General features: G+C 38.9%; 1 protein-coding gene across 2 annotated transcripts in view; it reads left to right on the top strand.

Annotated features, from left to right (window-relative positions):
* Nucleotides 1-18,493, top strand: part of RCL1 (RNA terminal phosphate cyclase like 1) — a 64,924-nt gene that overhangs the window by 13,437 nt on the left and 32,994 nt on the right. Inside the window, exons 2-3 of one of the 2 annotated variants that reach the window (XM_004047769.5) lie at nt 13,888-13,959; nt 17,254-17,429. In XM_004047769.5, the coding sequence (XP_004047817.2) occupies nt 13,888-13,959; nt 17,254-17,429 (248 nt within the window). Of the gene's footprint in view, nt 1-13,885; nt 13,960-17,253; nt 17,430-18,493 lie in introns of those variants that run through there. The other variant, XM_055350624.2, reaches the window with a different exon arrangement.

The following is an 18,493-nucleotide window of genomic DNA, read 5'->3' as shown; positions in this document are numbered from 1 at the left end:
TGTGTGTGTGTGTGTGTGTGTTTGTGTGTGTGTGTGTGTGTGTATGTTTATCTGGTATCTTCCAGCATTGCTGAATTTATTTAGGAGGTTTTTTTTTTCCCTTGTCATTTCCTTGGAATTTATTTTCTGTGTAGCTGGTCATGTTGCCTACAAATAGTAACAGTTTGATTTCTTCATTTTTGATATGTATGCCTTTTATTTCCTTCTGCCTTATTGCACTGGCTAGAGTTTCTAGCACCATGTTAAGTAAAATGGGTGGGAGGGAACATCCTTGCCTTGTTCCCTGTCTTGGGAAAGCATCCCCCTAAGTATGTTAGCTATATATTTTATGTAGATTTTAAAAAGTCAAGTTGAGAAAGTAATCTTTTATTACAGTTTTTCTAAGTGTCTTTTTAAACAGTGAATGAGTGTTGTATTTTGTCCAATGCTTTTTCTGCACCAGTTGATGTGACCATGTGATTTTTCTTCTTCAGCCTATAAATATGGTGTATTGCCTTGATTGATATTTAAATATTGAACCAGCCTTGCATTCCTGAAATAGATTCTACTTGATCTACACACACACACACACACACACGTATATACTTACATATATATTGCCGAATTTTATTTGCTAATGTTTTGTTAAGGACTTTTGTTTGTATGTTCGTGAGCAATATTGCTCTGTAGGTTTTTTTTGTGCTGCTTTGGTCTGGTTTTGGTATCAGGGTAGCCCTAGTATAAATTAAATCAATTGGAAAGTTTCCTGTTTTCTGAAAGAGATTGTGTAGAATTGTTTTTAATTCTTTAAATGTTTGGCAGAATTTCATATGGGCCAAGAGATTTCTTTTTTGGGAGTTTTTAGATTATGCATTTCATTTCCTGAATGTTTATAGGGCTATTTAAGTGATGTATTTTGTATGTGTAAGTTGTGATAGTTTGTGTTTTTTGAAGAAGTGGTCCGTTTCATCTAACTTGTTGAATTAATATGTGTAGAGTTTACAGTGTTTCCTTATTATCCTTTTGATGTCTGCACGATCTGTAGTGATATCTCCTGTTTTATTCCCGATGTTGCTAATTGTGTTTGTCTGTGGGGGCGTGGGGGTGTCTTGTCTGTGTCCTCACCTTTTTGTTCAGTCTTGTGGACGTTGTCAATTTTATTGATCTCTTTAAAGACCCGGTTCTGTGTTTCTCTGATTTTTCTATCTTGCTTTTCAGTTTTCAATTTATTTCTGTTCTTTATTATTTCCTTCCTTCACTTGCTTTGAGTTTATTTTGCTCTTTTTCTAAGTGTTTGAGGTGGAGCATAGATTATTGGGAACTTTTTCTGTTTCCTAGTGTATGCATTTAAAGCAATTACACTTTTGTCTCAACATTGCCTTAGTTGTATCCCATAAATTTTGGTATATTTCATTTTAATTTTCATTTAGGTCAACGTAATTTTTATTTTCTTTGAAACTCCTATCCTTTGACCTATGGTTTTTTTTTTTTTTTTTTTTTTTGAGACAGAGTTTCACTCTTGTTGTCCAGGCTGGAGTGCAATGGCATGATCTCAGCTCACCACAACCTTCGCCTCCTGGGTTCAAGTTATTCTCCTGCCTCAGCCTCCCGAGTAGCTGGGATTACAGGCATGCACCACCACACCTGGCTAATTTTGTATTTTTCGTAGAGACAGGGTTTCTCCATGTTGGTCAGGTTGGCCTCGAACTCCTGACCTCAGGTGATCCGCCTGCCTGAGCCTCCCAAAATGCTGGGATTACAGGCATGAGCCACTGTGCCTGGCAGCTATGGGTCATTTATAAGTCTGTTGTTTAGTTTCCATGTGTTTGGATATTTACTGCTATTGATTTTAATTTCATTCCATTACGGTCAGAAAACATTCTCTGTATGATTTCAGTTCTGTTAAATTTATTGAGTTTTTTTTAATGGTCCAAGATACAGTCTATCTTGGTGTATATTCTGTGGACACTTAGAACAAATATATATTCTTCTCTTGTTGGGTGGAGTGCTCTATAAATGTTGATTAGATCCTATTGGTTCATGGTGGTGCTGAGTTCTTTGTCCTTGCTGATTTTTCTGTTTAGTTCTATTGATTATTGAGAGAGGGGTCTCTGACAATAATTGTGGATTTGTCTCTTGTTCATTTCTATCAATTTTTCTTTGCATATTTTACAGCTTTGTTTGATACATTTAGGATTGCTAACATCCTCTTAGTGCTACAGTGACTCTTTTATTATATAATGTATCACTCTGTCTCTAGTATTTTTTAATTTTTTATTTTTTTTTTAAGGCAGGGTCTCCTTCTTTCATCCAGGCTGGAGTGCAGTGGTGTGATCTCGCGTCATTGCCACCTCCATCTCCTGGGCTCAAGTGATCCTCCTATTTCAGCCTCCCAAGTAGCTGGGACTATAGGTGTGCGCCACTATGCCTGACTAATTTTTGTATTTTCCATGTTGCCCAGGCTGGTCTCGGAACTCCTGAGCTCAAGTGATCCACCTGCCTTGGCCTCCCAGTGTGCTGGGATTATAGGCGTGAACCACTGTCTAGTAGTTTTTTAGGGTGAAAGAAATGCTCTAGTAAAATAGGGATAGAGAGGGATTACTTTCTTCCATTTTGTTCATGAGGACTAGTATTGAAGAGTTCAGATATAAAAAACTTGAAAGGCAGTAAAAACAGCATAAGTCAGAGAATTAGGTTGCCCTTGATTGTGAAAATTATCACAATCAAGGATAATGTAGATTTTCATATAAGCAAAGCATGATATCTAGAAAAATTTGAAGATAGAGGGCAAAGAAGTTTTTGATTTCATTTTTATATTATAAAAGTAATACATGTTTGTTTGGGGGAACAACTCTTAATGATTTAAAACTGAAAGTAATCTGTGCAGGTTACATCCTTTATTGCCTCTGGCTACTTAACTCTTGCTGTGTTGCTCACCAATCATATTCCCAAGAAGCAGTCTTCCAGACCTTTTTCTATATGTGCACTTTTTTTTTTAAAAAAAGCACAAGAATATTATCATTATTCCATTGCAGTATATGAGCTTCCTAAGGTTTTTTTTTAATGGCTACAGACTGTTCCATAATACAGACATACCAATTTATTTAGCCATTCCCTTAGCTATAGATACTCAGTAATCTTCAGTGTTTGTCATTAAATAAAGCAGCAGTAAAGTTTTCTTACGTATATCCTAGCATTCTTCTATTTCCATAGGTAGAGTCATAGATGTGAAATTGCTTGGCTAGAGACTATGCTTTTTTTTTCTTGCTTTTTTTTTTTTAAATGGAGTCTTGCTCTGTCACCAGGCTGGAGTGCAGTGGCAAGATCTTGGCTCACTGCAGCCTCCGCCTCCTGGATTCAAGTGATTCCCCTGCCTCAGCCTCCCAAGTAGCTGGGGCTACAGGCATGTGCCACCACACCCGGCTAATTTTTTGTGTTTTAGTAGAGACGGGGTTTCACCAGGTTGGCCAGGCCGATCTCCATCTCCTGACCTTGTGATTCGCCCGCCTCGGCCTCCCAGAGTGCTGGGATTACAGGCGTGAGCCACTGCGCCCGGCCAAGACTATGCTTTTTAAAAAAGAAAAAGAAAAAATGGAATGTGAGATTGAATCAAAATATATGAAATTCTCTTCATTAACTGGCAACATAGCCTTTCCCTTAATTGATATTTCTTCCCTGTATTGATATCTTCTTTTACTTTTTTTCTTGAGATACCTTTAATGACATTTCTGTGTCATGAAGTTAGAGACGTGATTGGGTTTTTTCTTTGCTTTTCGTTTTTTTGTTTGTTTTCAAGACGGAGTCTCACTCTGTCGACCAGGCTGGAATGCAGTGGTGTGATCTTGGCTCACTGCAACTTCCACCTCCTGGGTTCAAGCGATTCTTGTGCCTCAGCCTCCCAAGTAGCTGGGATTACAGATGTGCACCACTATGCCCAGCTAATTTTTGTATTTTTGGTAGAGATGGGGTTTCACCATGTTGGCCAGGTTGGTCTCGAACTCCTGGCCTCAAGTGATCCTCAAGTGATCTGCCTGCTTTGGCCTCCCAAAGTGCTAGGATTACAGGCCTGAGCCACGGCATCCTGCCAGTTTTCGTATTTTTAAAGATATTTTTTCTTTCAACTTTGTTTTTCATTTTTTTAAGTAAATTTTTACTGAAGCGTACCATATATTAAGAAAAGTGTGTAACCAATAAATGTACAGTTTGATGAATTATTACTGTGGACATACCCATGTAGCTATTACCCATGAAAAGAAACAGTGTGCCAGCATCCTCCCATGCTTGTGCCCAGCCACACCATTCCCTCCCACTGCCAAGGAAAGCATTAAACTTTTAACACCATGGATTAGGTTTCTAAAATATTAACTATAATTTTTGTAAATGGAATCATATAGTACGTAATTGTTTGTGTGCCTGACCTCTTTAGCTCTGTTGTGTTTGTGACATATCTCTGTGTTGTAGCAGCAGTAGTTTGTTGACTTTCTTTACTACGTCATGTTATTCTGTTTTTTTAATGTGCCACAATTTAGTTTTGATGAAAATTTGGCTTGTTTCCATTTTTAACTATTAAAAACAGTGATACCAAGAATATTCTTGTACAGTCTTTTGGTGCACATATATATGTATTTCTCTTGCCTGAATGCTGGATCATAGGGTGTGCCTATGTTTAGTTTTCCCAAGTGGTTGTACAAAGTGACTGTAAATATATCTGAGGTCTAGTTACTCTACATCCTATTCAGCACTTGCTATTGCCAGTCTGTTTAATTTTAACCAGTTTTGTAGGTGTATTGTAGTCATTCATTGTGGTTTTAATTTATATTACCCTGTGACTAATGAGACTGAGCACCCTTTCTTTTGCTTTCATTGTTTTTAATGATCACAAATAATTGTAGGTATTTAGTATTTATTGGGCACAGTGTGATATTTTGATACATGTATACAGTATATAATGATAAAATCAGGGTAGTTAGCATATCCGTCACCTCAAACATTTCTTTGTGCTGAAAACATTCAAAATCTGTTCTAGCTATTTGAAAATATACACCAGCCTGGGCAACATAGCAGACCCCATCTCCACAAAAATAAAAATAAAAAATTAGCCAGGTGTGGTGGTGCACACCTATTGTCCCAGCTCCTCAGGAGGCTGAGGTGGGAGGATCACTTGACCCCAGGAGTTGGAGGTTGCAGTGAGTCATGATCACACCACTGCACTGGGCGATAGAGCAAAACCCTGTATCTTTGCAAAAAAAAAAAAAAAAAAAAAGGAAAAAAGAAAATATACAGTAAATTATTGTTAATTATGGTCACTCTATAGTGCTATAGAACATGAGAACTTATTCTCTTATCTACCTGTACTTTTATATTTGTTAACCAGCCTTTGGCTATCCTTCCTTCTCCCCTCCCTTTCCCCGCCTCTAGTAACCACTATTCTATCCTCTACTTGCTATGGGATCAACTTTTTCAGCTTCCACAGGATATGTGGTATTTATCTTTCTGTGTCTGGCTTATCTTACTTAACGTAATGTTCTACAAAAGCCTCTTCATGTTGCTGCCAGTGACAGAATTTCGTTCTTTTTTATAGCTAAATAGTATTCCGTTATGTATGTGTTTGTGAATAGTGGTTTAATAAACCTCAGAGTGCAGATATCTCATTGACATTGATTTCTTTCCTTTTGGTATATACCTAGTAATGGGATTGCTGGATCATATGGTAGTTCAATTTTAGTTTTTGAGGAATATCCGTACTGTTTCCCATAATGGCTATACTAATTTACGTTTCCACCAACAGTGTATTTAAGTTCCTTCTTTTTGTATCCTTGCCATCATTTGTTGTTTTTTGTCTGTTTAATAATTGCCATTCTAACTGGGGTGAGATGATATCTCATTGTGGTTTTGATTTGCATTTCCCTGATAATTAGTGATGCTGAGCACTTTTTCATATACCTGTTGGCCATTTGTATGTCTTTTGAGGGATGTTTATTCAGCTTTTTTGCTGACTTTTAAAATTGGATTATTTGTATTTTTGTGTGTGTACTGTTGAGTTCCTTTTATATTCTGGTTATTAATCCCTTGTTGGATGGATAGTTTGTATTTTTCTTTCATAGCTTCACTCCACTGGTTTCCTTTGCTGTGCAGAAGCTTTTTAGTTTGTTGTAATCCCTTTTGCTTTTGCCTAGTTTTTCTTTTGTTGCCTATGCTTTTGAGGTCTTCTCCAGAAAATGTTTGCCCAGAATAAACGTCCTGTAATGTTTCCCTAATGTTTTCTTCTAGTAGTTTCATAGTATTGGATCTTACATTTAAGTCTTTAAGTTCATTTTTTTAATATGATGAGAGTAGGCATCTAGTTCCTTTCTTCTGCATATAGCTATAGTTTTCCCAGCACCATTATGTATATTTTTAAATTTTAGAAATAGAGACGAGGTTTCACTATATTGTGCAGGTTGGTCTCAATCTCCTGGGCTCAAACGATCCTCCTGCCTTGGCCTCCTAAAAGGCTGGGATTACAAAGTTTGTAGTATATTTCAAAGTCACATAGTGTAATGCCTCTTGCTTTGTTCTTTTTTCTCAGAATTGCTTTGGCTGTTAAAGGTCTTTTGTGGGTCCATATGAATATTAGGATTTTTTTTTCTGTTTTCGTAAATAATGTCATTGGTATTTTGATAGGGATTGCATTGAATCTGTAGATAAAGATGGAATGTGTTTCCATTTTTTTTGTGTGTGTCCTCAATTTTTAAAGTTTTCCTTTTGGAGAACTTTCACTTCCTTGGTTAAATTTATTTCTAGGTATTTTATGTTTTTTTTAGTTCTTATAAATGCGATTGCTTATTGATTTCTTTTTCTGCTAATTCGTTGTTAGTATGTAAAAATGTTACTGGTTTTTGTGTATTGATTTTATATCTTAGAACTACTGAATTTGTTTATCAGTTCTAGGAGTTCATGGCAGTACTTTAAGAGTTTTCTATATATAAGATCATGTTGTCTGCAAACGGGAACAGCTTAACTTCCTCCTTCCTGATTTGGATGCCCTTTATTTCTTTGTGTTGCCTAATTGCTTTGGCTAGGATAGGACTTCCAGTACTATGTTCAGTAGGAGTGGTGATAGTAGGCATCCTTGAGTTGTTCCAGATCTTAGAGGAAAAGCTTTAAAATTTCCCCCATTTGATCTAATTAAACTAAAGAGCTTCTGCACAGCAAAAGAAACTACCATCAGAGTGAACAGGCAACCTACAGAATGGGAGAAAATTTTTGCAATCTACCCATTTGACAAAGGGCTAATATCCAGAATCTACAAAGAACTTAAACAAATTTACAAGAAAAAATCAAACAACCCCATCAAAAAGTGGGCAAAGGATATGAACAGACACTTCTCAAAAGAAGACATTTATGCAGCCAACAGACACATGAAAAAATGTTCATCATCACTGGCCATCAGAGAAATGCAAATGAAAACCACAGTGAGATACCATCTCACACCAGTTAGAATAGCGATCCTTAAAAAGTCAGGAAACAACAGGTGCTGGAGAGGATGTGGAGAAATAGGAACACTTTTACACTGTTGGTGGGAGTGTAAACTAGTTCAGCCATTGTGGAAGACAGTGTGGTGATTCCTCAAGGATCTAGAACTAGAAATACCATTTGACCCAGCCATCCCATTACTGGGTATATACCCGAAGGATTATAAATCATGCTACTACAAAGACACACGCACACGTATGTTTATTGCGGCACTATTCACAATAGGAAAGACTTGGAACCAACCCAAATGTCCATCAATGATAGACCGGATTAAGAAAATGTGGCACATATACACCATGGAATACTATGCAGCCATAAAAAAGGATGAGTTCATGTCCTTTGTAGGGACATGGATGAAGCTGGAAACCATCATTCTGAGCAAACTATCGCAAGGACAGAAAACCAAACACTGCATGTTCTCACTCATAGGTGGGAATTGAACAGTGAGAACACTTGGACACAGAGTGGGGAACATCACACACCAGGGCCTGTCGTGGGGTGGGGGGAATGACGAATTAATGGGTGCAGCACACCAGCATGGCACACGTATACATATATAACCAGCACGTTGTTATGAGCCACCGCGCCCGGCCCTGTTGCTAAGATTTTTAAAGTGATAAATTTTTCTTTGGTAGAGTCTCATCTGTTTTGATGAAATTTTTATTTCTATACAATACATTTTATTATGGTCTGCATTTTTTTTTGACCTCAGTATAATTTAGGAAAGATATTTGGTTCTTTACATTAAAATATTTTTTATTTATCACACTTTATATAATAATGCACATATAGAAATAAATAAACATACATATTTGCAAGTGAGTGGATGTCTTAATTTATTCCACGAATTGAGTATGTGTTTGCAATGTCTACCTCTTTGGATTTAATGAGGAAAGGAATGACTCCTAATTTTGCATGTTAACAGCTCACTGTCTTGTCTTCTGGTTATTCGCTAAAGCAGTTGAAATCGGGCCGGACTAGGTGGCTCACGCCTGTAATCCCAGCACTTTGGGAGGCCGAGGCAGGCGGATCACGAGGTCAGGAGATCAAGACCATCCTGTCCAACATGGTGAAACCCTGTCTCTACTGAAAATACAGAAATTAGCTAGACATGGTGGCACGTGCCTGTAGTCCTAGCTACTCGGGAGGGTGAGGCAGGAAAATTGGTTGAACCCTGGAGGTGGAGGTTGCAGTGAGCTGAGGTCTTGCCAGTGCACTCCAGCCTGGGCAATGCAGCAAGACTCTGTCTCAAAAAAAAAAAAAGAAAGAAAAAGAAATTGAAATCACATTATATGTATAACTTTTAAACTTTTCCTCACATAATTAAATAATTCTTTTAAAAGCATTTCTTAGGGGCATATGGTATTATAAAGATCTGTCATAGGCCATTTAACGAAAACAGTTTTTTTGGCTATTTAAATCATGTTGCAATACCTTTGTTTTGTTTATAATTTAAATTTTGTGTATTTTAAGAAATATGCACATGGCACAAAATTCAAAGGGAATAAAAGGGTTTATGGAGTAGGGGTCCTCAACCCCAGACAGGGCAGGGTTGGCAGAATGGTTGAAGGATGAAACTGTTCCACCTCAGATCATCAGGCATTAGAGTCTCACAAGGAGCCAGCAGCCTCGATCCCTTGCATGTGCAGTTCACAATAGGGTTCATGGTCCTATGAGAATCCAATGCCATCACTGATCTGATCTATGAAACTGGTCCCTGGTGCCAAAAGGTTGGAGACTGCTGGTTTAGAGAATCTTTGAATTAAACAGTGTTACTAGTTTGTTGTTTTTTTCCCCAGGCTTTTTCTTTTTCATAAATAAGCAAATATATGTACATATATGTACACTTGTTCTTTATCCACAGAAATGGTCACTATCAATGTACACTATCTGGTGGTGGTACATTAAAAACAGAATTTGCTCACGCCTGTAATCCCAGCACTTTGGGAGGTCGAGGCGGGGGGATCATGAGGTCAGGAGATCGAGACCGTCCCGGCCAACATGGTGAAACCCCGTCTCTACTGAAAATACAAAAATTAGCTGGGCGTGGTGGCACGCGCCTGTAGTCCCAGCTACTCGGGAGGCTGAGGCAGGAGAATCGCTTGAACCCGGGAGGCGGAGGTTGCAGTGAGCCAAGATCGCGCCACTGCACTCCAGCCTGGGCAACAGAGCGAGACTCCGTCTCAAAAACAAAACAAAACACAGACTTTATCAACTTTACCACTACTTAATATATCCATGTAATACAACTGCGCTTGTGCCCACTAAATTTGTACAAATAAAAAAATGCATAAGATATAAAAGTAGTGCATAAGAGATCGTAAAATGAACACCTGTGTGACCCCCCATCCACAAAAAGAAATATAACTTTGCTAACATCTGTACATCTTTTAGCTATTTACAGGTCCTTGCCATGCCTCTACTGGTAGCCACTATCCTCACCATTATAGCATTGACTTTGATTCTCTTTATAGTTTTATAACCTAATTATGTATTCATAAACAGTGTAGTAAAATTGTGCTTGTTTTTGGAGCTGTTCCCTGAACGTTTTTAGATACCTGAAATCTTGTAGCCCCAGGAGCAGTCTTGAAGAAGAGGAGTCAGCAGGGTGTGTGGGAGGTGAATGGGCAAGGAATTCTACACAGGTTGGCCTAGTAAAGTTTGGGGACTTTGATCTTACCATTATTAGGTGGACTTGAGATCTTTTCTTGTACCAGGTGATGGAGTCATATCTTCACTGTTGCCAGGGCTCCAGAACTACCTCTGAGTCTGCTTCTTTGAAGTGCTGCTTCTGAAGCACCTGTTTGCCATGATCAGGGATGATCCTGCCTGGAGTTCTCTTTATGCCCATTCTCTTTCTACTTCTGTTCTGCTGGGCGTTTCTGGTTTTGTTTGTGTGTAAGAGTCCCTGTGGATTGCAAAAAACAAAATCTAGGAAGTAAAGTCATGGTTTCTTCCTTTTTTCTTTTCTAATTTGTAAAATCTGTGGGGTTTAATCTTAGGCTTTATTTGTAGATGCTTGTTCCTCTATCCCATTTAGACACTTACAAAGTTTGAACAAATCAAGGGCTTTCCTTTTTTCTGCAGAGCACGTTAGATTTTCTATAAACCTAAGTAGAAAGAGGCATTGTGGTAGAGATTGTGCCTGATTTGTAAAGAATGTTAAAAAGATCGTAGAAATAATTTCTAATTCAATTCCGTCGTTCAGATACTTTCAAACTCCTGTGATGCTACTTACATCACAACCTATTACACATACACATATGTGTAAAACAGACTGAAGTTTCACGAACAGCATCCTTAGTATATACAGTTATTCCAACATAGTTTATTCTGTTCTAATTTTTTTTAATGTTGATTAGAGATCCATTAAATTAACTATAAGATCCTTCAAGAGATCAGTACCTATAGTTGAAGGTACCATGATTTTCTAGAGGAAGAGGTTAGCTCCAGGGAATTAAACTGAACAGAGGCAAACTAGTGTCATGGTGTGGCTAAGAGTGTGGAACCTTTAGGTTGTGTGTAGTAGCTTACGCCTGTAATCCCAGCGTTTGTGAGCCTGAAGCACGAGGATCACTTGAGGCCAGGAGTTTGAAACTAACCTGGACAACATAGTGAGATCCTATTTCTTAAAAGAGAGAGAGAGAGAGCATGGACCTTGGAGAAGGACAGACTTGGGCTCAGATCCTGGTTTTGCCACTTTCTGGTCATATGATCAGGGCAGTCTGTTTGGCATTCTTGGGTCTCAGTGTCATTTGACTAGGGCAATCTAGTTGGCATTCTTGGATCCTAGCCTTTTGTAAAATGGCATCTTAATCCATTTCGTGTTGCTATAACAATGTCACAGGCACAGACTGGGTAATTTATAAAAGAAAAGAAATTTATCACAGTTCTGGAAGCCAAGAAATCCAATATCAAGGTGCTAGTATCTGGCAAGGGCCTTCTTGCCACAGCTTCCCATAGCAGAAAGTGGAAGAGCAAGAGAGGGAGAGCGAGAGTGACTGAGAGAGCTGGACTCATTTTTTTTTTCCCCCCCAGAGATGGGCATCTTGCTATGTTGTCCAGTCTGGCTTTCAACTCGTGGTCACAGGTGATCCTCCCACCTCAGCCTCCTGAGTGGCTGGGACTACAGATACACACCACTGCACCCCTGGCTGGACTCATTTTTATAACAGCCCACTCTTGTGGTATAATAATAAATCCACTCCTGTGATAATGGCATTCATCTATTCATGAGGCCAGAGCCCTTGTGGCTTAATCACCTTTTAGTGGTCCCATTTCTTAATATAGTCACAATGACAACTCAGTTTCAACATGAATTTTGGAGAGAACATTCAAACCATAGCAAATGGGAATGACACTCTGTGCCTCAGGGATATGAGTATTAAATGAAAGAATAGCTAGTGGAAAGTAAGCATGCAACACACAGCAGCTTTATTAACCATTGTTATTTGTTTCAGGATTTAATGGTGTTTCTTTGATTTCTAGCCCAATGCCCTTTGTACAAATTGCAGAATCCATTATGACAAGAGTTATGGGACAGTGTTATGTAACAGACTAGGTAGATGGGAATTGCTTAGTTGATCCACTCACCCTTTGGGATCAGTTTAGGTGACTACTGGACTGTGTGTCCATAAACTCTGCTGGTTTATTACAGGAGTGGGAATTGTCTAAAAGTGTCAGGCAGTCACAATGCCTTCAGTGGCAGAAGAGTTAGTCTTTCTGTCCTTGTTCATGGGCAGGAAGTTAAAACTAAGGGGTGTGTTTGTGTGTAAGATTAGCTCAGGGGAAGGAAGACTGGAGGAGTCTTCACTTCTCCTCCCATAATCTTACATTTAAAATCTATTCTCTTCCTTTCCCCTTCTTTTTTCCTCTCCCCTTCTCTTTCTCTTTTAAAGAATGACCAGCTTTTGCCCAGGCTTGTTGGCTCACGACTGTAATCCCAGCACTTTGGGAGGCTGAGGTGGGAGGATTGTTTGAGGCCAGGAGTTCAAGACCAGCCTGGTAAATATAACGAGACCCTATCTCTACAAAAATAAAATAAGAAATTAGCTGGGTGTAGTGGTGCACGTCTGTGGTCCCAGCTATTTGGGAGGCTGAGGCAGGAGGATCCTTTGAGGCCAGGAGTTCCAGGTTACAGTGAGACGTGATCACGCCACTATACTCCAGTTTGGGCAACAAACCCTGTCTCTTAAAAATAAATAAATAAACTTTTAATATAAAATTAAATTTATATAAAATCCAATTATTAAGATAAAAACATTTATTAACATTTCGCCTTTTTTCTTCCAGTATTTTCTCATGCATTAAAAAAAGAAGGCAGTAATACTGTACATTCAAACACCCTTTTAATAAAATAAAAAACTGAACTGGTTAGATAGTTTAAATCAGTAGGATGGTAGAGGAGGGGAAAAGGGAGGGATACTTTGCTGAAAGGCAGAGGTAGTGATCTCTTACTGTCTCTGAGACTGAAGGGTGGTCCTCAATTTAATCTTTCCTTCCAGGCATTCTGGAGCAGGGAAGAATCTGACTTTAAAATTGTTCCCTACTTTCTACTGTTTCTCCGTTATTTGGCATGTCCTCCTGAATTCAGTAGAATAGGTCTTCCATGGTGTATATGTGCCACATTTTCTTAATCCAGTCGTGGCACATATACACCATGGAATACTATGCAGCCATAAAAAATGATGAGTTCATGTCCTTTGTAGGGACATGGATGAAATTGGAAATCATCATTCTCAGTAAACTATCGCAAGAACAAAAACCAAACACCGCATATTCTCACTCATAGGTGGGAATTGAACAATGAGATCACATGGACACAGGAAGGGGAATATCACACTCTGGGAACTGTGGTGGGGTGGGGGGAGGGCGGAGGGATAGCACTGGGAGATATACCTAATGGTAGATGATGAGTTAGTGGGTGCAGCACACCAGCATGGCACATGTATACATATGTAACTAACCTGCACAATGTGCACATGTACCCTAAAACTTAAAGTATAATATAAAAAATAATAATAATAATACAATTATAAAAAAAATTCAAACAACAAAAAAAAGAAGAATAGGTCTTAAGGGTTTTATGCTGCTGAAAGTAATATACCATTAGATTGCTGGTGGAGCTATTTTTTTTTTTTTTTTAACAATGTGAAAGCTGAATTGTTTCTAAGTTCTACTAAACATATATGTACCAGTCAGTGCTTTTCAACTGCGTCAGGTTCCTCAACCTGTGAACCTACCCAGTCCTTTAGGAAAGCCCAGGTGTGATGCAGGAAGTAACCTGCCCTCTACCACAGTACCTGAATCAGGCGTGTGCTCTGGAAATGTTGACCTGACATGAGGACAGTCTATCTTTTCTTTTCTTCACAGATTTTTTTTTTTTTTTTACAGATTTTGAAGCCAGCTTCATAAGGCTATTGGACAAAATAACGAATGGTTCTCGAATTGAAATAAACCAAACAGGTAAGCTCCTTTTAGATTCCTAAAAGCACCTCCGCATGCACTAAAGCATTCCTGTTTCTCACTCTTTTTTTTTTTTCTTTTTTTTTTCTAGTCAGTCTCTGCTTATCCAAATCACTCTTTTTAATGGTATAAATATTATGTTTAAAGCTTTACTAATCACTTTGTATTATATAAATCACCATTAAATTAGAATTCTGGGGGGACTTATATGAGGAACTCACCAAATAACTTTGGAGTTATATGAGGAAGCTGTGAGTGTAGATCATAATAAAAGCATATCATTCTAGATCATTTTTAAAAATACCGTGTTCAGATGGAAAGACCCAGTTACCTCTCTGTGATATGATTTTCCCGAGACATACATGAAGTCTCCCAATTTGAAGGGCATACATTTGATTTAAGGAAGTTAGAAGACTGAAAATTTCAGATCCATAAGCAAGTCTTTCCTCTTTTTTTAACAATAAATATTTTATACATAATGTTTACATGAAACTTTCCAAAGTCCATTTACTTATATTATCACATTAAATTATTTCAACCAACTCTGTGAGGTAGTTTATGGGCTGAATTCTATTTATTTTAAATTTTGTTTGTTAAAATAAGTTTACACAAGTATATGCAAAAGATGTGAACATCCCTTCACCTCTTTCCTCTTCCATTCCCCTCTCCAGGGGTAGCCACTGTCACAGCATTTGCTTACATGGACATTTGCATAATTCAGACCATCAGCAACATCATGCTCTTCATATTGTTCTTCAGCCAGCACTTTTTTTTTTTTTTTTTTGCTAGTACAAATGTCTCAGAGAACTTTCCCTGCCGGCACATGCAGGTCTTTCTTAATATTTCTGTGGGTTGTAGTATAGTATTCCAGTGTATTGATGCATGATAATTTATTTAACTGCTCCCCATTGATAAACATTTAGGTTGTTTCTAGCTTTTATTTCTTCTATTAGAAACTTGTGTCTACATTGTATGGAAAACTGTGGCAAACATCCTTTGGCTGACTCCATTAACCCTCTACCTTTCCACACACATTCCACAAATAAATCTCTGACCTTTTCCCTATCTTGGCTCTCTTAAGGCAAGCTTGGGTTCGTATGTGGTCCTATACCACATGAGATATTCTGATCTATAGCTGCATTCAGCCATATCTTATGGAGAACAGGTTTCAGGAATGAGATACTCACATGTCTTTTGCCAGCTATGAGTCCCTTAATTTCCTTTAGCTTGTTTGCTTTGAAATTGCTGGAGGTTTTTTCAGTAACTTTCATTGGTGATCCAGAAGACAGATAATTCTATTCTTTTTTGTGTCTGTGTGAGATGGAGTCTTATTCTGTCACCTAGGCTGGAGTGCAGTGGTGCGATCTTGGCACATGGCAACTTCTGCCTCCCGGGTTCAAACGATTCTCCTGCCTTAGCCTCCCCAGTAGCTGGGATTACAGTTGCCTGCTGCCATACCTGGCTCACTTTTTTTTTTTTTTTTTTTTTTTTTTTTTTTTTTAGTAGAGGCAGTGTTTCACCACTTTGGCCAGGCTGGTCTCAAACCCATGATGTCAGGTGATCCATCCACCTCAGCCTTCCAAAGTGTTGGGATTACAGGCATGAGCCACAGCGCATGGCCCAAGTCTATTCTTTTCTAGTCATATTGGCAATGTAGATTGAGGAGTAAGACATTTACATGATTCTGCTCCCACTACATGTCCTTTTAATTTTCCCCATCAGAGTAGTAAAAGCCTTCATTCTGATGATCTGGCCAGTTTCTCATTTGGCTAATTTGTATGAATAAACATATGGATTTGAAGCATTTAGTGAATGTATAGTCTTTTTATGGTTTTTTGATCTAAAGGATGGTTTTATGGCCCTTACAACTATTTCAGATAACTGACCCAGAGTCAATTTGAGAAGTGTTCATTACTTTGATCACAATATGGTCCTGATTGTGATTGTTTGGATTCTAGTGTTTAATATAGTAAAACCTAAATTTATTTTATGAAAGTCCCAAGAACTTTTTCCCATTTGAGTGACTGAACATGCCTCCTTCCTCTAATGTTAAATATATTTTTGGTAAATTGTGCCAGAGGGCATTGCAAAAGATTTTGTGCAGCAGAAATACCTTGTTCAACCATTTATGTCCCCCTATCTCATTTACAGTTTTTTACATTGATATGTAAATCTAGTAAGAAGCTTTTTGGATAGCCAGGCGTGGTGGTTCATGCCTGTAATCCCAGCACTTTGGGAAGCTGAGATGGGAGTAAGAAGCTTTTTGGATAGCCAGGCACGGGGTGGTTCATGTCTGTAATCCCAACACTTTGGGAAGCTGAGCCTAGGAGTTTCAGACTAGCCTGGGCAATATAGTGAGACCCTTTCTCAAAAAAAAAAAAATGATTAGCTGAGTGTGGTAGCATGTGCCTAGGGTCTCAGCACTTTGGGAGGCTGAGGTGGGAGGATCACTTGAGCCCAAGAGTTCAAGACTATCCTGGGCAACATAGTGAGACCGTTTCTCTAAAATAAAGAAAAAAAAAAAGAAAGAAAGAAAGAAAAAGAAAAAAAAAATTAGCTGGGCGTGGTCCCAGCTATTCTGGAGGCTGAGATGGGAGGATTGCTTGGCTCTGGAGGTTGAGCTGCAGCAAGCTGTGATCATGCCGCTGTACTCCAGCTTGGGGGACAGAGCAAGACCCTGTCTCAAAACAAAATAAAGCTTTTTGAATGATACGATTATGTGAGAAGTGAATAAAGATAGTAGTTTCCACTAAAGCCGTAAAATAATATTAGGCATTTCCCTGTATCAATATTAAATTAAAAGACCTACTATTAATGGCATTGAATGCCATAAAGTACTTGCCTTTTCTTGGCATCATGTTTGGTGAATGAGGTATATGAGAAATATCATTTCAGGGGCCCTAGAGGATGCTGGTTGCTGGTGTGATGATTTAAGCACGTCATTTGTAATTCCCCTCTGTGGTCAGCCTAGTCTGAGAATGTGCTGTTGGGAGACTAGGGTGCTTATTAGGATCTCTCTTCTGTGCCCTGCCATGACTCTGGCAACTCAGATGGCTTAGAGAGGGGTTTAATTTATTACTGATTATTAAATTACATTCACAGTTTATTATTGTTACAGGGGCTTGACAGTAGTGAGTCAGCTTTTGGAGCGAAGTGTGGGCTCTTAGCGATGGCATTTCGAGCACTCTTGGATGCCCTTGTCAGACTTTCCCCTTGGAACTCACTGCCTTCATTACCTTTGTGACATTTTAGTTTTTTTCCTGCTGAATGTGGCTCTTTTTCTTCTGGTTTAAGGAACAACCTTATATTATCAGCCTGGCCTCCTGTGTGGTGGATCTGTGGAACATGACTGTAGCGTCCTTCGTGGCATTGGGTATTACCTGGAGAGTCTTCTTTGCTTGGCTCCATTTATGAAGCACCCGTTAAAAATAGTTCTACGAGGAGTGACCAATGATCAGGTTGACCCTTCAGTGAGTATTGAGAACAAACCATGGTGTGGTTTTTGTTTTGTCTCTTGTCACAACCCAACTTGTGAGAAAAAAGTTCTTTAGTTCCTTATAAAGCACAGTTTTATTACAAATGTATATTGCTTTTGTTATTTACTTTGAGATTTAGAGGTTAATCACTCCAGGAGGCAGATGAACCAAAACTTAGGATCATCAGATTCAGGACTATTGTTAACAGTTATCAAGGTGCCTTTTGTTGTTATCTAAGAACCTTCAAAACAGATGCTCACAGTCTCATCATAATTGACATGAACTATAGTTCTGTTGGCTATAGTATGTGAGAGTGGAGTTTTTGTAAGATCCTGTGGTAGCTGAGGCTGGAGGGCAGCTGACCAAAATTTTGGGCAGGAGATCATAGCTCCTTGGCATTGTTACAGCATAATCTTGACTTACCCAGGCTTCAATCATAAACTCAAGGGCTTTCTTCTTCTGAGAAGAGTTTGCAGATTTAGAAAAAGGGCATAAAGTCAGGAAAAGAATGTGTGAGCTTTGGTAGTTTGTGGGTGTCAGCAAGCTTTTTATTTTTATTTTATTTTTTTTCACCAAGGGTCATGCCAGAGCAAGCTTTTTATTAAACATGCTAATTTTTCTGCAGATATGGGGAGAATGGTTTAATATCAAGCAAAACTTTTTATTGTGATCTCAACTGTCTTAATGCCATTCTAGGATGAAGTGTGTGTGTGAGAGAGAGAATGAGAGAGAGAGAGAGAGAGAGAGATTAGAGAAGTCTAGAGAAGTCGTGTCCAGGCCTCCATCTCTTGTAGGAAGGGGTGGATTCCCTGCTTTTGGATGCTCTGCTGTCAGAGAAGATATCTTAAAGCTGATGGCCGGGCGGGCGCAGTGGCTCACGCCTCTAATCCCAGCACTTTGGGAGGCCGAGGCGGGCAGATCACGAGGTCAGGAGATCGAGACCAGCCTGGCTAACACAGTGAAACCCCGTCACTACTAAAAATACAAAAAATTAGCCGGGCATGGTGGCGGGCACCTGTAGTGCCAGCTACTCGGGAGACTGAGGCAGGAGAATGGCG

Source organism: Gorilla gorilla, chromosome 13 (genome assembly GCF_029281585.2).
Source record: "Gorilla gorilla gorilla isolate KB3781 chromosome 13, NHGRI_mGorGor1-v2.1_pri, whole genome shotgun sequence".
NCBI classification, from domain to species: domain Eukaryota; kingdom Metazoa; phylum Chordata; class Mammalia; order Primates; family Hominidae; genus Gorilla; species Gorilla gorilla.
This window is presented reverse-complemented; position numbering and strand designations above follow the sequence as displayed.